Source organism: Acomys russatus, chromosome 20, assembly GCF_903995435.1.
Source record: "Acomys russatus chromosome 20, mAcoRus1.1, whole genome shotgun sequence".
Classification (NCBI taxonomy): domain Eukaryota; kingdom Metazoa; phylum Chordata; class Mammalia; order Rodentia; family Muridae; genus Acomys; species Acomys russatus.
Window position 1 is genome coordinate 65,916,114 of NC_067156.1, and position 27,698 is coordinate 65,943,811.

A 27,698-nucleotide genomic window follows, 5' to 3' on the forward strand; every position below is an offset into this window, starting at 1 on the left:
CTGGACCGAGAATAGGCTCGGGCATTCCTCTGCAGAGGCATTGGCTGCCAAGAAGGCTGGCGGGATGCACTAGCTGACGACTCGCTTGGTCCCAGTGTAACCGGCAGGGGACGCTCAAGCACAGGCCGCCTGGTGGCGACTAGGAGACTCAGGCCCGACCGCGTCTCCTTCGCGCATGCGTTTGGGACGTGCGTGCGCCTGCGCAGCAACGCTGGGGCGGGTCCGGGGACGTCAGCGCGTCTGGGTGCGGCAGACGCTGGGACTGCGAGACGGACGCGGTGGTCGGGCCGCGTGGGCTCACACGAGGTTAGAGGTCGCCCGGTGTGGCCCCGGTGTGGCTGGGGCCACCGGGGTATGGTTTCCGTGGAGATGGGGGTACAGGGGTGTGATCCCGGTGCGAGCCGAGGCCCTGCGTGGGCTTCGGCCCTGGGCCAGCGTGGAGGGGTGGCGGTGGCGGCGGCCTGCGCGGTTTGCAGTGGCGCCCTGGGCAGAGACTCTGGGGGTGCGGGCCGGGGTCTCGGGTCCGGGTGGGGAAGCGACCTCACAGCTCTTTGCACCCGCAGGCAGCTCGCGGCGTCCGGCCGCGCAGGTCTGCTCAGGATGTCGTACATGCTTCCGCATCTGCACAATGGCTGGCAAGTAGACCAGGCCATCCTTTCCGAGGAGGACCGCGTGGTCGTCATTCGTTTCGGACACGATTGGGACCCCACTTGCATGAAGATGGACGAGGTTCTGTACAACATCGCAGAAAAGGTAACGCGTGTGCACTGTTCGCCCTGCTGGGCCCTGCAGTTCAGTTTTGATGTGGGATTAGAGCCCTAGTCCGGGGTTCATGCGGCCCCATTGACCCACAGAGAGAAAGAGAGAGAAAGACAGGGTTCATGTACTCGTATGGGTCAAAGTTTCTTAAAAATTTAAGAGACCTATGATCTGCCTCCTAAAATAAGTGACTAATTGGGATGCTGGATTTTGCTGCTGTGATGATTGGGGAAGGGGATTTTGCTGGGGGTAGGTCTGGTATGTAATGGAGACGGACCTTGAATTATCTTTCCGCCTCAGCCCGGCAGAGCGCTGCGATTACAGGTGAGCACCATTGTGGACCCTGGTAAGTATTAGTAAAAGAATTTACTAGAGTCAGATGCGGTGGCACACGAATTTAATCTCCCTACTCGGTAGCTGAGTTCGAAGCCAGGCAGGACTATGTAAGACCCAGTCCAAAAAAAAAAAAAAAAAAAAAAAAAAAAAAGTTATTGTATTGTGTATATAGTGAACAGAATTTGCAAGTTCTGTTGGGAGTATTGGCGTTTCCTTTTTTTTTTTTTTTAATCTCTTTTGAGAAGAGAGGAAAAGAAGACTTATTAGGTAGCCCAGGCTGGCCTTGATTTTTCTTTGTTTTTCCGTGCCTTAAGCATGAACCTCAGAGCACTTTGTAAGTTATTTCATTTATAGCTTGCAGTTATTCAAGTAAAAAAGGTGTTAGGAGAAAAGTTATGGCTGTGTTTGGGTAGAATTGGTGTTCCTAGTTTTCTTATTTATGGGTGGCTGTGCCTATTTACTGACAATAGAAGTGCAGTTATCAGGCACTTTTACATGATTAGGAGGTTTATTCTCTTTCTGTGAATTCCTTTTGGCAGTGTTAGGATAACTTACTAAGTTTCCCTAATTGTAACAAGGCAAATGGCAAAGACAGTAAAGTAATAAAATACTTAATGTTACTATTCCATAAGTAATTTGAATATTCTCTTTCCTCTCTTCTTTCTTTCTTTCTTTCTTTTTTCCTTTTTATCTTCCCTAGACAGGGTTTCTCTGTGTAGCTGTGGCTGTCCTGGAACTCAATCTGTAGTACAGGCTGGCCTCAAACTCACAGATCTGCCTGCTTCTGTCTCCTAAGTGCTGGGATTAAATGTGTGCACCACCACCTAACTGTCTTTATTTGTTTGTTTCAGACAGGACCTCCCTATGTAGCTCTGGAACCTGTGTAGACCAGACCTCAGTCTGTAGACCTCACAGACATCTACCTGCCTTGGCCTCCACCCAAGTGCTAGGATTAAAGGTGTTTGCCTCTGTGCCTAGCCTTAAAGTTTGTTTTAAAGAAGAGTAAACAAACACTAGGCCGGACATGGTAACGGTCTTTAGTCCCAGCACTCAGGAGGCAGAGGCAGGCGGATCTCTTACATTTGAGGCCATCCTAGTCTATAGAGTGATTTCCAGGACAGCCAAAGCTACACAGAGAAACCCTGTCTTGAAAAACAAGAAAAGAAAAAAAGTGCTGAAACTGTTTTTCTCTCTTAGATGCTAATGGAAGCTGGCTTAAAGTAATTCTCTTTCAAATGACTCCTATAGAATTATCACTTCATTTACTTGTGCTGTAATTGAAACCAGGGCCTTGGGCATGGCAGGCAGGTGCCCTACCGATGGACCACTGTCACCACACCAAAGAAGTTCTCTGGAGTAAAAGATAGGAATGTGTATGCACAGCAAAGCCTTTCTGTTGGTTGGTTGCTTTCTGGTTTCATATTTAGGAGAGAACAGTTGGAGGCAGTTCCAACATGCAGTTATCACAGGTGTGTTTGGGGGTGCTTCTAAGTGACTCAGGAGTCCTGTTGGTCTAGGCTGAGGCCCAGAAAGCCTTGTTAAAGAGGCCCCCTGGGGAGTTAAGGAACCCCTCCGGATTAGGCTCAGGGCCTACTTCTCAGTTTGCACTCTGGGACTATGAAGCCCTGAATGTGTGGCTAGCAGTAAGGTGGGCAGCATTTTTCTCCCATGCCAGTCAGGGGAGAGAGGTAAGGATGAAGTGGTATTGGGTCCCTTAGACAAAGGCAGATGCTGAAACTCAACTGAAGCGAGTTCACTCTGTTGAGTCTGCATTGGATGGGGACAGCTGTTTTTCTCTGTCCTAACCTGAAGGTGGCATGAGCGTCGGCAGGTTCCGTTTCCTGTCAGGATGGCTAGGTGTGAGCCCCTTGGCTTTTCCCACCTAAATAGAAGTTAAGATGTTGCCACGCTTGCCCTTTTCTTTTCTCATTGTCCTGTGTCAGGTGCAATTGGTGCCTGTCAGTCCTACTAGGCATACATTCTGTTTTGTTATTGGGACCATTAATTAGTCTCCTTTAAAAATATTTTCTTAAATCTTTTAAATTGTTCATTCTTTTGTCCAAAACTTTGATTGCATCCTTTTTTTAAAATAAAGATTTATTTATTTATTATGTATACAGTGCTCTGCCTGCATGTAACACCTGTATGCCAGAAGAGGGCACCAGATCTCATTATAGATGGTTGTGAGCCATCCTGTGGTTGCTGGGAATTGAACTCAGGACCTTTGGAAGAGCAGCCAGTGCTCTTAACCTCTGAGCCATCTCTCCAGCCCTTGATGGCATTCTCAATAACCTCCTCACTTCCTATTGAAAACTTTGTGGTGTGGCATGCTAGGCAGGGGCCCTGTAGCAGCCATCCTCCATCCCTCTTCTGCCTTGTTATTCCTTGAGGCAGGGTCACCATAAGGCTCATCTTGCCCGCCAGGTTGCCCTAAAGCTCTCCTGTCTTTCATCTTCCAAGACTTGCATTACAGGCAGGCAGCATGCCTTCTTGGTATTTATGTGGGTTCTCAGGGGTCTGAACTTGGGCCCTGCAAGCTCTTTAACCACTGAGCAATCTTTTCCACACCCTTAATAAACTTTTAATACTATGTTTTAACATAGTTATTAAACATATAAATTTGAAATGCATCAGAAAGACTTAAAGTTTTGCTTTCTAAGTATAATGGCAAAATATACATTCATAATTCTGGAAACTGGGGAAACAGAAAAATTTTAAATGAAAGATTCTAGTATAAAGAACAGTATAACTATTTAAAAATCTCCCTCCGCAGAAATGGAAGATAATGGGAGATCTTCCTCTTCTTGTATGAGTCCTGTTTGGATATCGCAGCTGTTTTAAAGTGAGTAAAAGTTGTGTGTGCTGAGGCTGGACACGAGTGCCCATTTCTCCTGGAATGTGTTGCATTAGCCAGTTCGCTGCTTCCTCTTGCAGTGCCACCTCCACCTGACGCTGGCGTGTTCTGAGTTAAATATTTAAGAAAGAAAGTGGTAGGGAGCAGATATACATAAGGCTCTGGGGCTTACGGGGCACATTCTCTGTAAAATGGTTTCATGCAGCTTTGAAGAGAGCCTATATCATGTACCTGTGATCTTTTCCCACTAGGTGGGAATATACTTAGTCACAAAGGAACTTTAGGGACCAGTATCCTGTTCATACTGTGGCATGTAAGAATAGTGACAGTTGTTATATATTAAAAAGCCCATACAGATGGAATTAATGTCTTCAGAGATATGGTGACATGTGATGGTATGTTCTGAAAGAAACTCCTGTATTGTGGCTGGTGAAATGGCTTAGCTGATGGAGGCATCACACAGGAACACACATCAAGGTCAAGGAAGGAACCAAGTCCACAGTTGTTCTTTGCCACCACACATGTGCCGTGTCATGTATGTACTATATGTACACAGATTATGCGTACAGATGCGCACGTGATAAGATTTTAGAAAACTACACAAGACAATAGTTAAAGAGCTTTTAAAGAGTAATAGGGAGGCTGTCTTGTGTATGACAGCAGGGATTGAGTTTGGTCTTTGGAAGTCAGCGTTCAGCTCGGTGAGGAATCTCAGACACAAGCTTGTGGGTCATGAATGGCCCTGTAGCTGACAGTGGGTGTGGGCCTGGTGCTAACAGTATGCAGGCTCCAACCAGGCACTTCAACGAACTGGTTGGGCAACCTCTTCCAGCTTGTGCTTTTTGGTGACAAGGGGGTAGTAAAGCTGTTGTGGGACTGGACAGGCTAATGTAAAGGTTTCTATAAGTCGTAAAAGTATAGTTGGCAAGTGTTGGGATGTGAGAAAGTTCCCTGGCTCAGACAAATAACATGCTTGCTGGGAAGCACATACAAATGTTGCCCCTGCTTTTTAAAGTTCATAATTTGTGGGAAATAAATACACCAGGCATATTCAAAGCACTGTTTTTCCATTTAGTTTTAGATTTTCAAAATGGTCCCTGGAGGGAAAAGTAGTGGTCATCTAATTCAATCTCAGTTTTATATAAAACAGGTAGAAAGTTTAGTGAACTGCAGATTGATAAGCGGATGGATAATAGCAGGGGTAGCCGAGCTGCTGACTTACATTTTAGCCCACATGCAAGCATGAGCCGGAGTCCAGGCAGCCCCTGCCTTAGATCCTTTGTATACACAGCATCTGCAGATAGCACCCCAGAGGCTCGGGAGTTAGCAGGGCCAGGGACACCTAATGCTGTGCCTGTGCTTTCTTACCTAACTGCCGCACACATAGTCTGCAGAAAGCCCAGCCTCATGAGAAGGATTTCAGTCTTTGCCCAGACCCTGCTCCCAAGATCTGGTTGGGTAAGAGCCTCTCAAAGCACGAGCATAAAGTAAAGATTATATGGTCACATTGAGGCTCCATAACCAGGACTATCTGTTAATCCATATTCTTCAGAGATACATTGTGATTGACAGTGCTGTGTTTCTTGAGTTTTGAAATACACCTTTGTGTCAATTCCTCGAGGCAAACAGTGTTGGTGTCGCCTGTGCTCCGTGGCATCCTCTCTGGTTCTCTGGAGTCTGACAGGCCTATCTACCGCCAATATGAACATCCGCCGTGCTCGGCCAGATGACCTGATGAACATGCAGCACTGCAACCTGCTCTGCCTGCCTGAGAACTACCAGATGAAGTACTATTTCTATCATGGCCTCTCTTGGCCCCAGCTCTCCTACATTGCTGAGGATGAGGATGGGAAGATTGTGGGGTATGTCCTGGCCAAGATGGAAGAGGATCCTGATGATGCCCCTCATGGGCATATCACCTCACTGGCTGTGAAGCGCTCCCACCGGCGCCTTGGCCTGGCCCAGAAGCTGATGGACCAGGCCTCTCGGGCCATGATTGAGAATTTCAGTGCTAAGTATGTGTCCCTGCATGTCAGGAAGAGCAACCGAGCAGCCTTGCACCTGTATTCCAACACCCTGAACTTCCAGGTTAGTGAGATAGAGCCCAAGTACTATGCGGATGGAGAAGATGCGTACGCCATGAAGCGAGATCTCTCACAGATGGCAGATGAGCTGAGACGGCAGATGGTGCTGAAGAAGGGCAGATACGTGGTTCTGGGTTCCAAGGAGAGCCAGGGCAGCACACTTCCTGGTTCTGAAGAGGCCTGTCAGCAGGAGAACCTGGACGAAGATGACAGTGGCAGTGACGACAAAGACAGCACTGATGTCCACGACAGCTTGCAGGACTTGGAGTCTACCTCCTAGAGTCTGCTTGAGCATTGCGGGTCCTTGTCTTTTAGCCACATTTTCTCTTGGGAACTCTGGCTGTGCTTTGCAGGACCTGCTCTGGGGTCCTCTCACAGTGACCCCAATGGCAGCACCCCTCCACATAACTAACCTATGTGGTCATGAAGGCACGTCCACTCACAGGACCTGCTGTGCAAGAGCCATGGAAGCTGAGGACTGCCACGGCAGCACCTTTCTTGGCTTCTTCCATGCTGCCATCATATTCTGTTTTGTACTGCACTGGCGTGTATGTCTTGCAAGTTTCTGCCTAGAATGCCAAGCACGAAGTGGGTACAACTGGAGAAGACTCCCCAGCTTTTAGCGGTTGCCATTATTTTTCTGGGTTTTCTTTCTTGGAGTAGGCAGGACTAGCAAGTTAGTCTTCATGCCCTCTGCCCTTAGCTGGTGGAAGCTACTTCCTTTTGCTTTCTCTGGAAACTGCCCTTGCCCTCCCTGTCTCTTGCTGAAGAAGAATGCTCCCTTTACCAGTGGGAGAAAGTGATAGGTATTGGACTTCTACGCAAGCAGAAACTAAATTGGCTGTCTCTAACCTGGAAAAATAAAAATACTGAAAAAGGAGGACACGTTGATGTGAGAATTCACTGGTTAGTCCTTCCCTGGTGCGTCCTTTGGTCTCAGGGCCACCTCAGCAGAGGGGGCGGGTTCCACCCTTGGGGCCTTTGGGTTGTACTGAAGATGCAAAGGGAGATAAAAGGAATTGCGATGTCACTTAGTATACCTGTCCACTTCTGGGTGACCTGCCATTTCCCTATTAAGTGGAGAGCAGGGAAGAAGGCCTTTTTAAAGTTACTGTAGACCAGCATCTAGCGTGTGAGGTTGCTGGGTTAGAGCATTTGTATGCTTATTTATAAAACAGGCGAGGTTTTCAGTTTTGAGAGGACATGGTTCCTTCTATCAGTTTCCATATTTGGGGGGCTGGAGAGCCTTGTTGGCTCTAAATAATCTAATCCCCACTCTTGACAGCGGCTCTGACCATTCATTGGATTGGCAGTTAATTTTGTAGAACACAGGTTAGTCTTTTCATTATTGATAATTTGCTCTAATTTTAGCTTTGCTGTAGCATATGAAATGTAGAGTATTTCTGCTTATTTCACTGAAGATGTTGACAGGCCATTAAAATTGGGCAGATTAAGCAGTGTGGTGACATAGCCCTTTGACCCCAGCACCGTGGAGCTAGAACTAGGCAGATTTCTAAGCCAATCTGATCTACCTACCGAGATCTGGGACTGCACAATAAGATCTTGTCTTAAAAGAAAAAAAACCAAAACCAAAAACCTCTTGCTAGGAAACTAGAGCTTTGATTTGTGAATGATTTTATTTCAGCCCCTCATCTCTCCTCATCTCAGTGCCCTCTGGCCCATGGGGAAAACAGCAGATCCATGTTGGCTGTTAGGCTGAAGAGACAGTCCCCTACCCCCTCTCCTGTGCCCCAAGGACTTCTTTGCCTTGTTAATACTCTTCCTCAGAGTTTTGTATGCAGCCTTCCCCTGTCCTGCACTATTGTCTGTCACTGCCCGGGAGTCAGTCACAGCTTTTTAGGGTGTCTGGCTTCAGTTTTCAGTGACTGCAATACAGTTGCTTCCTTATTAGTTGGGTTTTGGTGTCAGAGATTCCAGTGCCAGCCTCACGAGGCCTAAGCATTGGCTCCCTCACTGTGGTTGATTGCTGAGCCTGCATTTCCTGTTGTGCTGTGACCAGCTCTTTCATGCAGTCTCCTGGAAAGAGCTTCTACACTGACACTGAAGCCCCAGTATAAGCACCAGCTGGGGGCAAATGGAGGTGGTCTTCCCCAGCCCAGCCTCCGGTTCATGCCATGCACTACCTTAGAGCCCCCTTGTCCACGCGTTTAGTTTACTCAGGGCTCTTTTGTCCTCGCTGAGTGCTTGGGTACCTCCGGAGCCTTGCCTATTATACGACCCTTGCAGATTGGCCTTCTAGGGAGAGATTCTATTTGGCTTTCACATCCAGGAGATAATGGGATTTGACTGCTCTCTAGTGTCTTTGTCTTTCTTTTTTGTTTTGTGTTTTCGAGAAAGGGTTTCTCTTTGTAACAGCCCTGGCTGTCCTGGCACTCACTGTGTAGACCAGGCTGGTCTTGTACTCAAGAGATCTACCTGCCTCTGCCACCTGTATGCTGAGATTGAAGGCATGTGCCATCACAGCTACCCGCACCGCCACTACCTGGCTGTGTCTTTGTCTTTATAGGTAGAGTTCTCTTTACCTCTTCCTTTTCAGGTGGAAGAGTTTCTTCATGACTCAGCTCAGGAAATCTCATCCAGAGGCATTTGGGACAGGTCTGGGTTCCCTTTCAGTTCTGCTGTTTTCCATGGGGTCTGGTGCCACATAATCTTTTTGAGCCTTAGATTCTTCGTGAAACACTAACAAGATCTCCAGGACTGTTGAGAGAATTAGAATTCAGGAGGGAGGAGTTCCTTGCGTGTGGTGGTTCTTAGCCTCTGTGAGCCAATCTGCCGTGACATGTTGATATAAGTCCTTGCATTCTGTGTGTGACCTGCAGTCTTTATCTAATGATGATGGGCCAGACTAAGTTCGAAGCCAGAGGAAAAATTTGTGTCTTCAAACAGGTTGGTGTTTAGTCAGGTGCCGTCTCCCTGGCCTCTGACTAAATGCCCCGTATTTAAATGGTTGTGTGGTTGATACTTAACTGCATGTGTTAGATCCTGAGCAAGTTGTAAGGAAAACGGAACATAGCCTCCATCCCTAGTCTGATGATTCCTTGGGCTCAACTTCTGTAGTGAGCTATTTTATATTTAAATAAAATCAAAATAGAATGTGTTTACTATGAAAGCTACTACCTGGTGACCTGGCTAAAGGTTTCAGTATGGATTCGGTGGGAAAGCAGAGTTTCAGAAATATGTGTTCAGTGAGTGAGAGCCAACTAAGATGTGCATGATGCGGAAGGCTGCAATGTTGATACTGATTAAACAGAAACATCCCTTATGCACCATAATGTACACACATCTGTCATGCATCATGACATGTACATGGCATATATTCCTTATGTGCCAAGACATGTAAACAGCACACACGCACAGTGCACCATGTGCCATGTTTTTAAGATTTCCACTAAAGCTGAAGACAAGTAGAGTCCTTGTTAAGCATAAACTCACTTTATGGTGGTAGGTTTAATTTCCTTGCGAATTTCCAAAACAATACAACAATAGAGTTCAGCGAAGGCCTGTCACGCTGTCAGTGTGGCACTCTCTAGCTTGCCTTCAGCAGATCCCAGATCCCATGTAATTCACTAAGTCTTCTAAACTGGATTTCTTGGGGTTTGTTGTTGTTGTCTTACGGGAATCCACTCCAGGGTGTTGCGTGTGCTATGCAAGTGTGTCATTGGCCTACATGCCTCAGCTGATACGGTGAGAGTTTGTTCTATTTGTTTTGCAGGTGGCGTGGGGGGAGGACATGGGATTGAAGCTAGGGCTTTGCGCATGTAGCAAACACTATCACTAGGTTATATGCCCAGCCCTTTAAGAAATTAAGGGCATGGCATAATAGTGAATCCCTCTTTCAAAATACAAAAGACTAGAGAGAAAATTCAGTGGTAATATGCTTGCCTGGGTTTGGTGCCACAAGAGGGAAAAAGAGCAGCAAGGTATTGAAGCGAGGTGAGATTGGTACACACCTGTGATCCCCATGCTCAAGAGGCTGAAGCGGAAGGAGCACAACTTGAAGGTCGCCCTGGGCCACAGAGCAAATGTGATGTCGTCCTGGCCTGTGTAATAAGATCCTATCTCACACAAACCCAAAATGAACAGGCTGTGTGTGTGTGTGTGTATGTGTGTGTGTGATGTAACCTTGTCCCGAGGTTGTCAGGCTTGATGGCGAGAGCTCTTACCTGTTGAGCAATCTCTACTCTTCAGTCAAGGAAACTGATAAGTCAACAGTGTTGACACCTCAGGGATATTGAAATAAATTAGGAAAGAAGATGGAGTCCTTGGAGATACAGTCTTGTATGACCTGGTGCCAGCTAGTGACTTCCTCTCTGAGGACAACCTGCTGAGGTTCTTGTGAACATAATATGTCAAGGAATAAGCAGGGTGCGTTCATAGCAAGAGAGCTCGATAGCAGGTAAAAACACCTGCCACATAAGCCTGCTGACCTGAGTTCAATCCTCACCGCACCTCAGCTGAAAGGAGAGGGAGTGACTCTAAAGTTGTCCTCCGACCTCATGCATGCTGTGCACACCCCGCATCTGCACACTTACCCGGGTAATAAATTTAATCCTTTTTCAAGGAAGAACGGAAAACAGGAAAGTACATCGGTTGGTACCACTCCTGGTACTGGTGAGCTGTCACTGGTATCTTCAGTTGGTATACACATCTCCAGTCCCTGTGCTCCCAGTGGCTGTGTCATGTAGCAGTTGCCACTGACTGGGATGTAAGGTGATTTTAGTCTCATTAAAAAATTTTTTTTCCTAAACTGATGAATTTGGACTTGAGAATTATAGAAAATTTTCTAAATGATAAAGTTTGCCACATGGGATAGTAACAGCGTTTGCACGCATTGAATCAAAGCAATGGAGAATGGGTGGCTTGATACGCATAGTCAGTGCATGCAATGAGTGTCAGAGTACAAGCTTACAAAATGTCTGGCTCATTGGTAGGGGAGTGAGAGGGCTGCGGACATTTTCTGCAGGACTTTATTAACTTGGCGACTGACAAGTTTGGTTTGTAAGGGACTTGGAGCTGTCAGAACTGTGGCAGCACTGTGTGGTTTTCTTCTGTCACCTCTGCGGAACAAATACTTAATAACTCGTTTTTAAAAAATGCCCAGTTACACAGTCTTTTTTTTTTTTTTTTTTTTTTTCTTTACTTGTATAAGATGAAAGCCAGTCTGATCTTTTATCTTAGTTTTTAAAATCTCTTTCTAGGTTAAAAACTTCGCAGTTATTTATCTTGTGGACATTACAGAAGTCCCCGACTTCAACAAGATGTATGAGCTGTACGACCCCTGTACTGTCATGTTTTTCTTCAGGTATGTCCTCTTAGGGCTGTCCGTAAATGGGGTGTCGCTGGCTTGGAAGCCTGCCGGGACAGAGTCTTTTGTTAGGAAGGACGTCAGCTGTGCAGTTTTACCACAAGGCAATCAGTGTGAATCTTTTAAACAGTTATTTCTAAGTAGCAATTCCAGTTTTAACATTCACTGAGTAACAAAGTACCCACCTGAAACACTGTCCAGAAACTGGTGTGAAGTATAATTAAATGGAAAATATTCTTTCTGGCATTTATAAAATCATCCGGTGAACAAACCATTTAGAATACAACTTCACTTGTTAAAAATTGTCATTGACTTTATGTGTAGTGTCCTTTCATTAAAAACCAAGAAGAAAACCTGAACGTAAGTACTTCACTTTGTACAAGTCAAGATTGTTTCACCAGCTCAAACATCCCGCCGGAGATTTGGAAAGACACCTCCACTTGGCATTGGCACGGCTCATCAAAAGTTTCCTGTAATTACTAAAGAAGTTGATGTGTAGTCATAGAACTCCAAAGTTGTATCCAAATTGATGAGCAGGGTCTTGTGTTTTATCCTGTACCCAGACTCAGTGTAAAGAAGCTCTCATTTATGAACTCCCAGCTCTGCAGGTACAGTGTCCACTCAGCTAGCTGGCTTCCTGCCAGGGTCTCAGAGGGTAACCTGTGGGCTGCATAATCGCTGGAGTCCCTTCTGGGTGTCTGAGTGGGAGCTCTTCTGCTCTCAAAGGCTCCTCTACCTGAATAAGGCCGCAGTCATCTGTCCCAGTGAATCCTTTTACACAATTCTCTGACTCCCTGTTCTGCCTCTTAGAGGGAGGAGGGTTAGGCTGACCGTGTGGGGGTTGGTAATCCAGGATAATCTGTTTGAATCCAGCTGCTGACGAGCTTGGTTCATGTCTGATGTTCGGTGAGTGTCTCAGCTGCAGTCGTGGGGCACAGGGAGTTTTTTACTTAGGATTTTACCTATTACTCCTTGAGACTGTCCTTCCCATAAACAAAGCAGGACCCTCTCCAAGGTTTCCAAGGACCTTTGAGATCTCACTCCAGGAACCAGCAGTCCTTATCATCCAGATCATCCAAGTCAGCATGGTATGAGGTCTGCAGAGTGACCCCCACAGCTCCAGGAACAGCTCCCTCTTACCTGTGTAGCTGAGACTTAAGTGACACCTCCAGCAGTCCTGGCTCAGAGGGATTAGCCAGAAACAAGGATCTTCCTCTTCCTCTTCCCCATCCCCAACCCCACCCACAACCCCTGCCCCCCACCCCTGCACTCTATAGGTAGTATGGCTTGGTATCGCCCCCTAGCTGTGTGCTCCCTCTGGAAAGGGATCTGACCAAGTCCCTTTCCCGATTGGTGTTTGTAACTGAACAAGTCGACCTACCTCTTGGAGCCACAATGGGGACATTCTCTGCTCTCCACAGTCCTCTCTGTCCTTTACAGTTTGAGGGCATAAATTGAACAAAGGAGGTATTCTCTGCTGAGTGACTTCCTATGAGCAAGAGGAAATGGTGTTCCTGCTTCGGATGCCTCCTAGAGGTTGGGAGGGCCACCCTTGGGAGACACACCCTCTGCTGTCTCCTGTGTCTGAGTGTGCTGACCTGTGATAAGTCCAGGCCTTCAGCATCTCAAATCTTCTCATTAACAGTCCTGTGCTCGTTCATCTCTGCTTTTACTGACAGTGAGAAAGCAGGCAGCGCTTCCTTTTTGAAAAGTCTCTTCTGCTAAATATACAAGTTCATTGCTGACAAGTTCTCCTTTTTGTACAGCTGTGGACACAGTGTTCCCTGTGTACAACCAAAGTCCCTTTTCCTCTTCATGCAACAAGGTCCTCACTTCAGGTGGGACAGGAGGGTCACTTTAGAGAGGCAGTGATGGGCAAGGAAGGAGGTTGGTGCGTAGATAGGACGCAGTTGGCATCTTTGAGGTCACTAGACAGATAATGTACTCAGGAAAGAAGACACATTTCTCTTCTGGGATCCAACGTTCTAGAACCAGGGTCAAAAGTAGTCAGCTTATGCCCTAGTGTGCACACTGGGACAGAGTAAGAGAAGCCAGGCCCCTGTTTTTACAGAATCTTTGCAGAGACACAACTGAAACCTGTCTAAGCCACACAGCGCTACCAGGTGTGTAAAGCACTAGCCATTTTCAGTGTTCTCAACACCAGTGTACACAGAGAGAGCAAGCCACGGCACCCGGCATCACTGCTGTGGGTGTGGGTGGGGAGATGTGGATATCCATCCCATTCCTGGGCTAAGTGAGGCCATGGAATGCTACCCAGAGTGCAAATGTTTGACATGGGAATTTTGTCAAAGTCACCTTTTCTCTGTTCTCAGAGCAAGGAGAGCATGGTCCTGGACTATAGTTGAAGCCAAATGTGTGATTCTGTAGAAGTGAAAAGTTAAACTAATAAAAATAGAGCTTTAGCAAATTTGGAAAAATTCATGCACACGCAGCAAGGGCTAACATCTGTATTCAGAAAGGTACAAGTACAGGTTCCTAAGGGAGAAGCCTCTCCTCTGGAGGACACATGACTCAGCGTTTGTGCCTCCCAGTCACAGCGTGCAGGTCACCAGTCTCACCTCAGTTACAAAGCCTGTGGTAAAGCTGACTAAGTCCCTGTCAGCAAAGCATGACAGAGTTACATATTGCTTTTTCAGGAAAGTTAGTGCACCTCCCTGGAAAGCTGCTTGTCTTTCCAAGTGATACAGCTGTCTTTGGCCTGCACAGTCTAAGATATGAATATGCAGTTGCCAGGCACAGTGGTGCATACTCTCAGCCCAGCACTCGGGAGATAGAGGCAGGCAGGTCTATAGCGTGAGTTCCAGGACAATCAGAGCCATTCAGAGAGACCCTGACTCAAAAAAAAAAAAAAAAAAAAGTAGGAATGCACAGAAAATACAGAGGAGGGCAGAAAGAGTGTGTGACTGTTGCATTGCACTTGTAGAAAATAACATTTAGTGTTTGTTTTTATCTTGTTTTGAACTGTGGTCTCTTTCCACAGTCTGTGCTTTTAAACAGCATTCCAGATGCTCAGAGCAGCAGGGAGGACGAGCACGCCTGTGGAGTTCTCTCTGAGCACCACTGCTCTTTTCTCTTTCAGAAACAAACACATCATGATTGACTTGGGCACTGGCAACAACAACAAGATCAACTGGGCCATGGAGGACAAGCAAGAGATGGTGGACATCATAGAGACCGTGTACCGTGGCGCCCGCAAAGGCCGGGGGCTGGTGGTGTCTCCCAAGGACTACTCTACAAAGTACAGATACTGAGCACTGGGAGCCTCTCCATGTAGAAATACTCAGATCTGCCCAGCATTTCAAAGAGCCTGCAGTGGGACATGGTTGTAGGGCTGGAGGGTCCTTGAGCTGAGGGTTCCAGGGCCTTAACTAGCCTAAGCAAATAAACATGGTGAAGGAACAGTGGAAGTCTGCTCTGTGCCTTACTGATTGTAAAGGTCTTCACTCCTCAAGTGAAATCAAGGTGTTGGGCCCACGAGGATGTCAAGTTCTGCATCCTTGAGTAGTTGCTAGAGCTGTTGGAGCAAACTACCACAGACTGGGTGCCTGCAACAGAGGCTTTTCGGCTGCACAGCTCTAGAGGTGTGAACCTGAGGTGACGGTTCTGGGGTCCCATCTGTGGCTGTGGGCTGTCTGTCCTGCACCCCTGGCTCTGGAGGTTACTGGCAGTCTTTGGTGATCCTTGCATTGAGGCCTCTTAACCCTATCTTTGCCGTTTTCATTACAAGTTGTCTCCTCATGTGTATGTCTGTCTCAAATATCTCCTAGTTATAAGAACACCAGTCATGTTGCCTGAGGGGCCCTCCTCACTTCTGTACAACCCCATCTTGACTGATTACATATGGTAACCTCTCCAAATAAGGTCATGGTCTGAGATGCTGGGTTGAAAACATCTGTATCTGAATTTTGGGGTGAATAACCCACAAGGGGACCCAGTCCTACTCTTCCTCAGTGTGTAAAACAGCACAGTGGGCCAGGTGTGACGCCCTCCCATTTCCGGCTGAGGCCAGTTTGCTGAGCTCATCCCAGACACAACCACAAAATGTCGAGTCTTCCCTTCAGCGAGTGGCCTTCCACTCTTGCTCAGATTTCCGCATCATGCTTCCTGGGGAGGGGGCTGTCTACCTCAGTTCCTCTTGTTTCTTATCTTTCCTGGTGGTGTGGAGGGATCTGGGTCTTTCCCATCATCTCCCTGAACACAGACTCAGAGGTGAATGGTCAACACGCAGGAGCCCACCTTGGATAAGCTCCTCATGGACTGAGGCAGGCCTCTATACCTCTGTCTCATGTTTCCATGGTATGTAGTGGTGGCCACTCTGCAGGCACCTGGTAAGTTGACAGACAGCTCCTTCTGTTATTAAAACTCAGGAGTGGAGCAAATGTCTTACCTACATTTGCAAATCAATGCACTTGCCAAATGGACTGAAGTTTGGGGTTGGGACGCAGCTCCGTGATAGAGGTAGTGTGCACAGTTCCTAGCGCTGCAACAAGTAGAATTCATGCCCATGATGGTCCCATGTGCAGTTCTTGATTCCCAACAAAGGAATCAGTGCCTTGGTTTCCTGCAGGTGGAGGAGAATGTCCTCAAATTCCATGTGACAGGGGAACACTTAGGTGGTACAACCTTGCTTTCCATGTGGAACTGCACATCTCCAAAAGGAAAAGCGATGTGCATACTGCAGTTGTTACTGGCTGGTAGAGTCATGTCACCTTTAACTTACTGCTGGTGTCAGTGTGGCCTGTGCTATTGTGACCATGAAAGGCACTTCACTCCTGGGACTTTCATTAACTAGATCCAAGGAGCCTTCTGGGAACTACTGGTGGTGACAGCTACCAGGACTGACCTCCAGCCTCTTTCCAAAGGTGGTTCATGTCAACCTGCCTACCATCTCTCTGTGTAACACGTTCTCTGCACGGCTGCCATTTCATGCAGCAAAGGAGCTCGCCCAGTGATGAACACCGTGGACAGTCATGCCTGATGTCAGCAGGGATCCTGAGGAGATGGAGAAGGAAGAGCAAGCTGCCACTGAGAAGGCTGTGAGCAAGGAGGAATTTCAGGGTAAATGGACTGCACCAGTGCCTGAGCTCACTGCTGCTCAGGCAGGGGTGGCAGGCTGGTCTGAGAGCATTCAGGTGCCCTGTGTGCCTGGCCAGCACTTCCTTACTTAAGATGGGAATGCCAGCCACCAAGGACTGGACTGCAGCTCCTACTGGTCAGCCACTGAAGGATTCCAGCAACTACCCATGGGGCACTGAAAGCTCAACAGGCGGGAAGCAGAAGCAGATGACAGAACAGGTGACTGCAGTGAAACTGCGGCCCTTTTTTTTTTTTTTTTGAGGCTAATCCCTTCAGAGTGGCATCTCTGTAAGACTCAGAGCCCATCATGCTTGCCGGCTGGGGTAGCTACAGTTCAGAAAGGTGGAGGCCCGGAAAGAGGGTGAGGAGTTCCTTTTTTTAGTCCACAGTTGACCATAGCTAAGGATCGGAGCAGTGGTTCTCAACCTTCCTAATGCTGCAACCCTTTAATACAGTTCCTCAAGTTGTGGTGGCCCCAACCATAAAGCTATTTTGGTTGCTACTTCATAACTAACTTTGCTACTGTTAGGAATCATAATATAAACATCTGTGCACACAGAGGAAGAACAAACTTCTGTCTCTTACGAGGACACCAGACCTACTGGATCAGGATTCTTGCTGCCCTTATGAACTCATTTACCCTTAATTACTTCCTTAGAGGCCTCCTCTCCAGGCACAGCTGCACTGGGGTTAGCATGTAAACATAACAGTTGGGGGTATGTAAACATTCAGACCCCCCCCCCCACAGAGGTTACATTCAGTTGGCTCTCACTCAGCCACCATCTTCTCTGTGCTCCCAGCCCGCAGAGCAGTTACTTGTCTTGATCATCCATTCCAGCTCTGATCCAGCTGAAACCAGCTGCTGGTTCTCTCAGCACCTGAAGATTCATCTCGAAGCTTTCCAGGATGCCCTTTGGGCAATATCCAGGAATCACTCCAGATAGAGAAGGGTAAGCTTGGGAGTGAACCCAGATGGGTCAGCAGGAGGATGCAATCGTTTGCCAGCGTCGAAACGATATTCAGAAGCCACACCAGGCACAGAGAAGAGAAAACACACAGTTCAGGGACTGCTGCATTTCTCTGAGTGGTTGGTCCAGAGTGCCAAGTACCAACTGGTGAGCCCAGTACAGCAAACAGCAAGATGCAGAAGGCCGTAGACTGCCTGTGCAGTCTTAGGGCGTTCAAGACAAATACCTGACGCCTGAATGCGTTCTACTCACACTGGTCCTGTCAGGAGCCGTAACAGAGGGCAGCCCCTATGGCAGGGATCGCAGACATGTGCCACTGGCTGGTTTTTATGATTCTGATGAGGTTTCAGATCTGTTTGACTCACTTCAAATATCCACCGTGACTCTGCTAAAATTACAATTATGACTCAGATGATTTGAAATTTGGCACATAGTCAAATAGCACCGCCATGATTTCAAACTACCAACCATCAAGCTTGAATGATCCGATTTAAGGCACAATCTTTAAAAATCAAAAGATGCCCACCACCACTGGGGGCATGGGACGGTACTTCCTTTCTTAGGTGTGTTTGGCTGAATGCTGTGGATTTAGTCAAACTTCTGACTTGCTGAAATGTGCAGAGGGTTTATGGGTAGTTTTACCACAATGGCATTATTAATAATATCATGAAATCAAGAAATGATCTCAATGTCCAAGAATTAGTAAACCTTTAGCTGCCTAGATGATAACTGCCATTACTAGAATATTACACAGCCAGTTGGGGGCAAATTGTGTAATTTTCACATTGGGACAATGTTATGACAGGTAAATAGAAAAAGCCATTAGATTATAGGTAACATAATTGAATATATTAAACTCCATAGGACAGCTATCATCAGTGGCCGATTGGTGGTAGAACTGGGATGATTTTAAATTTGCATTATGTAGGAATACCTTTTTTTTTTTTTTTAATTTAATAAACAAGAGACCCTTTAGTAGACAATAGCTATTTTACATTGGTTTGAGTAACCATTTGGAAGGCTGAATAGCCTATCAAATTATCTGGACCTTAGTCTACTCTTCAGTGATTCCTAGGTGGGGTGAGGCTCACCTCAAGGCACAGGAAAGCTCTCTGAGAGAAGAGCATCTGCGCCCAACGTGAGACATGAAGCAGTCTGGTTGCTGAGGAGCAGCTTGCTTCTCTAGTTCCCACGTGCTGATTTCACTGAGCTCTGAGGCCTTCAGGTTGTAGAACATTGCCCCGGAGTTGTCGCAGTCTGATTATGCTAAATCGAGTCTTGAAGGCAAGAGTGACTAGCAGGAGGGGCTAGAATAGTTATTTAGGAGAGGATACAAAGGGACTATAGAGATGACTCAGTGTCCTAAGAGCATTGATTGCTCTTGCTGACATCCTGGATTAGATTCCCAGCACTCATATGACCACCAACAACCATCCTTAATTCCAGTTCCGTGGAATCCAACACTCTCTTCTGGCGTCTTGAACATATGGCACATGTGTGATGCACAGGCATACATGCAAGCAATACATCCTTACACATAGAAAAAAAATCTCAGGAAAATTAAAACGTAAAATCTTAACAGGCTCCATATGCTTAGAAGAGCATCATATTGGCCAGGTGGTGGCGGTGCACATCTTTATTTCCAGCACTCTGTAGGCAGAGACAGGCAGAGCTCTGAGTTTGAAGACAGTCTGGTCTACAGAGCTAGTCCCAGGACAGCTAAGGCTACACAGAAAAATGCTAGCTTGAAAAACCAAAAAGAAAGCTGGGCATAGTGGTGCATGCCTGTAATCCCAGCACTGGGGGAGGCAGAGGCAGGCTGGTATCTGTGAGTTCAGGGCCAGCCTGGTCTACAAAGTGAGTCTAGGATAGCCAAGGCTACACGGAGAAACCCTGTCTTAGGAAAGAGAGAGAGAGAGAGAGGGAGAGCGAGAGAGAGAGAGAGAGAGAGAGAGAGAGAGGAAGGAGAGGGAGAGAGAAGAGGAGAGGAGAGGAGGAGAGAGAGAGAGAGAGAGAGAGAGACAGACAGACAGACAGACAGACAGACAGACAGACATACAGAGAGAGACAGAGAAACCAAAAAGAAAAAAAAAAGCATTAAAAATAAAAATAATAAAAGCAGCTATAAGAAAACATGAATTTGAGAAAGTAAGAAGGGGAGGCTATGAGAGAAGTTAGGGAAAAGGAAAATATGACAAAATGTGTGAAAAATAAAAAAATTAACAAAAATAAAAATAACTAAAAGTGGCTACATCAGAAGATTGACTTTTTAAACCAATATAAAAATTTAATTTAGAATATATGCGAACTAATATAGTATATGTTTTTCTTCCATAAGTTACAAATATGCACTGAAAAAATAGTTTGTCCTTTTTAACAAGTCTCATCTTTGGTAAATAGTTACCTTCTGAATTATGTTATTATTTCATTGCTTTTGTTTCTGTATTGTTGTTGTTGCTTGTTTGTCTGTTTGCTTTTTGAGATAATATTTTTCTGTGTAGCCCTGGCTATCCTGGAACTCACGCTGTAGACCAGGCTGGCCTCAAACTTGCAGAGATCTGCCTGCCTCTGCCTCCTGAGTCCTGTGTGTGTGCCAACACTGCCAGGCTTTGTTGCCATTTTTTTTCTTTTTTAAAAAAATTTTTTTAAATTAATTTATTCTTGTTACATCTCAATCGCATCCCTTGTATCCTCCCATTCTTCCCTCCCTCCCATTTTCCCATTATTCTCCTCCCCTATGACTGTTCCTGAGGGGGATTACCTCCCCCTATATATTCTCATAGGGTATCAAGTCTCTTCTCGGTTTTGTTGCCATTTTTTATTTATTAAAATGAACTTTAGTTTTTAATGGGTTAGTAAGTATCTCAATGGTAGCCATGTGTCTATATTTTAGGTCCTGGGCTTGGTTTCATGTCCAAAAAAGAAATTAAAATAAAAAACTGAACATCAAAGTTCATACTGCAGAGACTATTATTACTCAAACAGTATAGTTTTCATTTTGGCAATTGCACATGACTCATCTAACACCTTCATGTTTGAAAGAGATTTTTGAAAGAGAATAGTTTATTTATATGATTTGGTATGATTTATATACCAATTAATGTTCAGTTAAATAAATTCAAGTACACTTTTCCATAAAATTCCATAATTACCAGCAACTATTAAACATTTCTATATAGGCAAAATCCAGTATAGAGACATACTGAAATGATAGATTTTCCTTTTCTTCAGATAAGCATCATTGTGGATCCAGAATTCAGACCGAGGAAACAGCATGCACCGCGCAGGCACTGGAGTTGCAGCCTGGAGCCCGTGTGTGTCACAGTGACTAACCACTCACTGCCCTCTGGAGTGTAGGGGACGGTGCTCTCCAGGCAGCATTCTGCATTTACTGCATGCCAGAAAAGATTGTAGAATTCAGAAGCACAGATAAAATCCTACCCCATCAAATGTAAGAGTTTTCAGTAATGGTGTGGGCTGTCTCCCCAATGGGCAGACAAGTATATGGGTTGCATAATTTCTGAAGGTCTGTGTGAAGCCGCCCCTCCACACCCCCACACCCCCAGCCAAGAGCAAGCACAAGGTGGTGAGAGTATTCTAATTACATAGGTTTTTTATTTGAAAGATTTTAACAGTGCTTAAATAACCTTTAAATAACTGGACTCAGCCCTGTTGTCTTTAGTGACTGTACATATTAAGGAAGCAAAATTTTGACAGTTAAACACTCAGTTTGACATCTAAGCCTATGTCTAGCCAGTTTTTTAATCAACAAGACACAGAAGGCAGAGTCCCTGCTGAGGGACTGCCAGAGCAGCAACCATGCCAGGGTTCCAGGAAGACCAGGCTTGCCTGCTCCTGCCATCACCCTATTTCCCTGGTCTCAAAAGATGGGAATTTGGTGGTAGGAGGGTAGAGGGTTGGCGTCCACAGTGCCTGGAGGCACCCGGGTGAGTGGGGTGTGTCTGATAATACTTTTACAGGTACAGCTTCCTGGTTTGCCTACAGTAAGAGATTTTACTTTTATTTTCTCATTTTGAGTTTTGGGAACAGGATCTCCCTATGTTATCTATCCGTGTTTCTCCAGTTTCATCCATTGATAAGTGACTTAGCTCTGATTTCGCTGGATAAATTGGTTGTGAGACAGAAGCAAACAAAAGTATTTAAATTGTTCAATGTCCCATGCTAGAGAGAAGGCTCAGTGGTTAAAAAGCACCATCTGCTCTTCCAAAGGACCCAGGTTCAAATTTTAACAAGTTATTCAGGGCCCTCTGTGAGGGCAGCAGTCGGAGGGTAGGGACGGGGGAGGGGCTAATGAGGAGAAAGCAGAACATGCTATGTGTACAACAATGCCATAATGGGGCCAGTGAGATGGCTCAGGGGATGAGGCACTTGCCACCAAGCCTGGTGACCTGACTGGATTCCTAGCAGCTACATGGTAGAAGAGAAGCAGCTTCCACAAGGGGTCTGTCCTCTGATCGCCACGCTTGCCACGGCACATGTCTGTTCACACTCATGCACGTACACACATGCTAGAACTAAAGAAATAAAGAAAATGCAACCCAGCCCTCTCTGTCCTTTTGTAAAAAGGTTCTCTGGAACCATGCACATATTCAGACCATGTCAGAACAAGCCTAAGTGTTTCATAAAGTGCATATCCATGTATGTCACATGGGCATATAATATGCACAGTCTAAGCCCGAAACAGCATTTATTTGCTCCTTAAGACTGAAATCCCTTAGAAAGGGAACGCTTCCATGGCAGATGCCGATTGTCGTCCTCTAGGCTGGGATATGATAAGGGCTCTGTATAGTGTGACTTCTTTAAATGATCAAGCAAATATACGAGGAATGACTGGCTATGGTCCCAGGCTTGCATTCATTATAATTTAGTTTGTGACTAAAAACTGACTTGAGGAGTAAGGGTGAAAAATACTTTAATAAAATCTGATTTTTAAATGAGTTTTCATTTGAAACATGTACCTTTTAAGGAATCACGGGCATGTTTTGGTTTTTAAGGAGCATTTGGTAGCCTCTCTCATTAGTACTAAAGACTCATTTAACCTTCAGGGACAGTAATTCACTAGAGATGAAGCGAGTGGAGACACACAAAGGGCAACTGCTCACCTTTCTTTGCCTTACCGTTTGTTCTTTGCTAGAATTCTCAATTCCAGCTTGAACCATTAGGTTGTCCACATTTCTCTGGAGGTCCTCGATGCGATTTCCCATTTCTTCCAGTACAACGTCAAGGAGAAGGGCACATGTGTTCTAATTAGCCTGCCTCAGGGATGAGCCCTGCCTCAAGCTGAGCCTGCTCTGCATGGGTCCCTGGACATGTTGTGGCAGTGAGGGAGGGAGTCAGGCTGCCCGAATCAGTGTAATTACCCTTCGATCGGCCATCTTAGCACATTGCCTTTAACCCTCAGCTGTGGGCGAAGTTTTGAAAACAGCTCTGCCAAGTTTGTACAAGTTTGAGTTTGGTAAGTTTTAGCTAAACTCTGAATTTAAATATGATGGAAATTAGCTCTTTAAAAAAATTTATTAAATATACTGTGTTTTGCCTGCACATACCCCTGCACACCGGAAGAGGGCACTAGATCTCATTATAGATGGTTGTGAGCAACTATGTATGTGGTTACTGGGAATTGAAATCAGGACCTTTGGAAGAACAGAGTTCTTAACCTCTGAGCCATCTCTCCAGCCTGGAAATTAGCTCTTTTAAAAATGAAATTCCTTGTGGTTTATTTTTTTTAAAAGATATTGTGTGTGTGTGTGTGTGTGTGTGTGTGTGTGTGTGTGTGTGCGTGCATACAATGACACAGGCTTGAAAGTAGGAGACAAATTTCGGAGGCAGCTCTCTCCTTTCAGGATGGATCCTGTGGACTGAGCTAAGGCTTTACAGCAAGCACCTCTTAGTCATCTCAACAGCCCCCTTCACTTGACTTATTATTTAAGATTTAAATCCTATACCAGAAGAGGGTACAGGATTCAGAGGAACTGGAATTATAGATGGTTGTGAGCCACTGTGTGGATGCTGGGAACCAAACCTGGGCCCTCTGCACAAGCAGTGAGTACCTTTAACTGCTGAGCCATGTCTCCAGCCCCTGAATATGATTTTTTAAAAAGTGAATGTAATCATGTAAAAAAAAAAAAACTTAGATTGGGCAAGTGTTAGGACAGCAGTAACCTAGATTTACACAAACTCTAAATATTCTATTTTTAAATTTTATAAAATAACTGTATTCTAATAAACTCACCAGTAAAAACATCACATGACTTGTCACTCAGGCACTTGCCCAGTCCTACCTGGCCACTCTAAATATTTAGAAGTTCACTGACATGTAGACTTTGGGACTGGACATTATATCCTAATTATTTGATTTCATTTTTCTGAGACGAAACACTGAAAGGCTTATTCAGCTCAAAATGAAGGTAGGAGTAACTGCGTCCTTCCTGGCAGAGACCATCAGTTCAGCTCTCTAAGGCTCCCGTTGTGGAGTCTGTGGTGCAAACCTGACTGGTTCGGTTCGGCTTGCAGGGCAGCCCCTGTGCCAGGGTGGTGCAACTGCTCCAGGAGCTCCGTACTGGCCATTCAAATGCCCCACTCTGCCAGCCAAGCCCGAAGCAGAACCTGCCACAAGCAATGATATCGCGGGCGTCCAGATATCGCAGATAAGCACAGACGTAAATAACGGAAACCTTGTGCGTGTAAACAACCACACACTAATTAATAGCAGAAAACCAGAAGCTACCCCCTCGGCAATCTGACAATCTAGGGGTGTTAGAGTGTGTTCAGCATCAACAGGAAAGGATATTTCTGAGGTTTAATGTTGTAGTCAGAGCTCGGAAATGTTCTTCAAGCTCCTGAAGTAGATTTTCTGCCTGAAAAATGAAGCTTTGGTAACTGAAGAAGGTATTTATTATTGATGTAGGACATTGTATCATGGAATACCTAAACACGCATGCCCATTGAGGTTGTTTATTGAGACAATGCTTGCTATGTAGCCTTGACTGGCCTACAACTCAGTGTATGGACCCAGCTGGCCTCCAACTTGCACTGATCTCCTGCTGCCTCGAAGTGTAGGGAATGTAAGTATTCCCCCACGGTGCAGGGCACTTGTTTTATTTTCTGAGGCAGGGTCTGCTTATGTACCCCAGATCCTCTTCCCTCAGCTTTCCAGCACTGGGATTACAGGGCTGTGCCAGCATGAGCGAGCACCATGGTGGGACATGAAGCGTGAAAGCAGAGCTATAAATCTTACAGTCAACGCAGGAAACAATCACCCCGTCGCCCGTCGCTACACAGTTCACGATGGAGCAAAGGCCGGCGGGCCCTTTGTTTTCGCTTTGGCCGGTTAGGGCACGCACAAATGCCACTGCGGTGACTGCTAAACTATTGGTTTGCTTGATATTTTATAGTCCACACATCCTGTGTGAATCTACCTCATGTGATCCTTGTCCCCAAACCTACAAAGCCCATCCATATGGAAGCGCAGGTCCTCGAACCCGGACCCTGAACTCTTCTGTGCAGGTTCCCGGTAGCAGGCGGCCTTTCTGAAGAGTGTAGATGACGTGGATTCTGACAGATTCTTTTAAACTGGACAAACCAACTGCCGAGGAGACTTGCTTTGGCAGGGGCTAGGGAAGGCACCAGACAGGGAGGGAATGGGGCGGGGCTTGGACTTGAGGAGGAGCCTTTGGAAGGAAAAGGAGGGGTGGGCGGGATCTGGGACATGGAGCGGGACATGGGGCGGGACTTGGAGGAAGGAAAAGGCGCTCTCAGGACTTCTGGCTATTTAGGGACCTGGGGCAGGACTGAAGGGTGGGCGGGATCTGGGACATGGGCCGGGACTTGGAGGAAGGAAAAGGCGCTCTCAGGACTTCTGGCTATTTAGGGACCTAGGGCAGGGGAGGAGGGGGAAAGCGAATGAGCCAGGTATGGGACAAGGATCCAAGCTCTCTGTAGGAACAAGTTTCATCTCCAGCTGCCCAGCGTCCTCCATCACCCCTCTGGCTCACAGCGTTGGTTCCCTAGCTTGCCCGTGGCAGCGGCCTCGCTCCATTTCAGAGCCCTAAAGCCGGCGACCTTGGTCCACCCGCCCTAGGGCACGCGTCACTCACCGCGTTCTGAAGCACGTCCCCGCAGGGGACTTCCGGCGCTTGGGTGTCCATCTACACTGGCCTAGAGACCTGGGGACTTGAGTGGACCCAACAGGTATCGCGCTTCAGACTGGCCACGGGCAAACCCGGAGAGCGAGCACGGGGGCAGGTGGGGACCAGACCAGTAGCTGGCCAATCCGGCTTTGCTGGGTGTTTTCATCCATCAGAGGAGGTGACCTGGGAGGAACCCTGCTTCATTCTAGTTACTGTGGCACAATAAACACGGACAGGATAGCGAGCACTTTAGCCTCTTCTGAATGCACAGTGCGAATGCTTTAAGTACATTCACTCTGCCCCTCCATCTCCAGCGCTTGTGGTCTCACACTGATACTCGGTGCCCATCAAACAGCAAGGGACTCTCTCCTCTTGCTCTTCGGATCTCGCAGCCTTCTAGCTTTTGTCTAGGTTCAAAGTTTCATGTGATGTGACTCCTCTTACTGGGGACCCCATAGCGGCAAACTGAATCTGTTACCGTAAACCTATCATTTCTGACGACCTAAGGATGTCAGCTTCAAAATTGTCTTCAGTGATGCTCAGACCTCCAAGTCTGGTTTCGCTGTGGGAAACAAGATCTCAGGACCCCGTTCCACTTGGGATCTTAGCTGTAGCTCATAGGTCAGCTTGGTGGCTGAATTTTCAGGACCTTGTTTTTATCCCTTACCTGTTTTGTTTACACATCTGCACTCCTCAGGCTAAAGGCTGAGGGCTCTGTCTATTTAAACCACCTCTGTACCTCTAGAGCCTAGTTCAGAAATGGCGTATGGATGCCAAGTGTTCTGCAGGTGTGTTTAATTAAATAGATGGAGGTAGGGAAGCTGAAGACGTAGCTCATTGGTTAAGGGCACTTGCTGCTTTTGCAGAGGACTAGGATTTGGTTCCCCAAACCTGGAAGGGCTGCTTAACAACTCCAGTTCCAAGGTGTGCTTGCAAACAGGAAAACCGTTCCTACACACTAAACAAAAATAAATGAAAGTAAAATATTGAAACAGAGCACGGCCTCACAGGCAATGGCACCCAACACCTCTAATCATCAGTGCCCCTGATAAACCCCTGCCTCACACCCAGGGGAGTCCCAGGAGGAATGTGGAACCCCGAAGCCTCTTTGGAAAATACAGGTAAACAGGGTTCACAACATGACTACATTCCACTCCTAGGTGTGTGCATGAAATAGCAGCGTACACCCACACAGAAGCCTGCAGTACTCATCACAGCAGTCAAGGAAGAAACAGCCTGATGGACAAACAGATGAAGCAGGCGCAATATGAACATCATTGGACAACAAAAGGAGTGAAATACTGGCACACACAGAGCGTCAAACGCAGCCAGGTCACCTATGGAATGACTCCATTATAAAAACAACTGTAACTGTTTGAGAATGCCAGAGACAATACCTAAGTGGGGGGAGGGGCTGCTTCGTAGGTAAAGGGCTCCTTACTGAGGAACAAGTTTCCCAATATTAGATTTCTGCAACGGCTGTGTAATATGTGTATATGCTAAAAATTATTGAATGACAGGGCTTCTCTGTGTCATATCCTTGCCTGTGTAATAGACCAGGCTGGCCTCAGACTCACAGAGATCCACCTGCCTTTGCCTCCTCAATGCTGAGATTAAAAGAGTACCATTTCTGCTTGGCTGGAAAGCCCATCCCAAGCAACATGCTTTCTTCAGCAAGGCCACACCTCCTAATCCTTTTAAAGAGTGCCACTCCCTGGTGATGTGAGCCTATGGAGGTCATTCTTGTTTAAACCACCGCTGACTCAAAAGACAAAATGTCCATACTTTTAAAATGTATCATTTAAAACACATTAACTGATATATCATTGACACACTATAAAATTCACTCAAAGTAAGTCATTCCAAAATCAAAATCAAAACCAAACAAAATAAAATCTTGCTTTCCTGCTTGCTTAGTTTAAGGCAAATGCAACTAGAAAACTGTACCATGGAGAAGGGAGGACTTGATGGGGAACTAGAGGCGCCCGGTACTTACCTGCTTTGTGAGAGAGAGCTGAGGGTATCCCCTAAGGGGTCTGTCTGCTGGACAGCCACTTACCCAGCTATAGCAAAGAAAGTAAAACAGCTGTCATAGACAGAGCATCTGTGAGGGTCCTCAGCAAC

The 27,698-nt window shown here is 46.4% G+C and overlaps 3 protein-coding genes across 6 annotated transcripts; 2 read left to right on the forward strand and 1 right to left on the reverse strand.

Moving 5' to 3' along the window:
- Window positions 1–230: 230 nt before the first annotated feature.
- On the forward strand, window positions 231–14,721 carry Txnl4a (thioredoxin like 4A). 4 transcript variants are annotated; one of them, XM_051163724.1, is made up of 4 exons: window positions 231–306; window positions 564–753; window positions 11,253–11,356; window positions 14,460–14,721. In XM_051163724.1, the coding sequence occupies exons 2-4, from the start codon at window positions 601–603 to the stop codon at window positions 14,629–14,631; spliced, it is 429 nt and encodes a 142-aa protein (XP_051019681.1). In that variant the 5' UTR covers window positions 231–306; window positions 564–600; the 3' UTR covers window positions 14,632–14,721. The 4 variants fall into 4 exon arrangements, with proteins under 4 accessions (XP_051019681.1, XP_051019684.1, XP_051019683.1 ...); XM_051163727.1 differs by lacking the exon at window positions 14,460–14,721 and adding an exon at window positions 3,869–3,937; XM_051163726.1 differs by lacking the exons at window positions 11,253–11,356; window positions 14,460–14,721 and adding exons at window positions 3,869–3,937; window positions 5,571–5,650.
- On the forward strand, window positions 5,651–6,336 carry LOC127204583 (N-alpha-acetyltransferase 11-like). The gene has a single exon (XM_051163723.1). The coding sequence runs from the start codon at window positions 5,651–5,653 to the stop codon at window positions 6,311–6,313; it is 663 nt and encodes a 220-aa protein (XP_051019680.1). The 3' UTR covers window positions 6,314–6,336.
- Window positions 14,722–17,268: 2,547 nt separating the features above from the next.
- Window positions 17,269–25,623, reverse strand: Hsbp1l1 (heat shock factor binding protein 1 like 1). The gene is made up of 4 exons (XM_051163230.1): window positions 25,542–25,623; window positions 24,235–24,302; window positions 22,563–22,650; window positions 17,269–17,367 (listed from the first exon to the last, which is right to left on the reverse strand). The coding sequence occupies exons 1-4, from the start codon at window positions 25,590–25,592 to the stop codon at window positions 17,269–17,271; spliced, it is 306 nt and encodes a 101-aa protein (XP_051019187.1). The 5' UTR covers window positions 25,593–25,623.
- Between the last annotated feature and the right edge of the window lie 2,075 nt (window positions 25,624–27,698).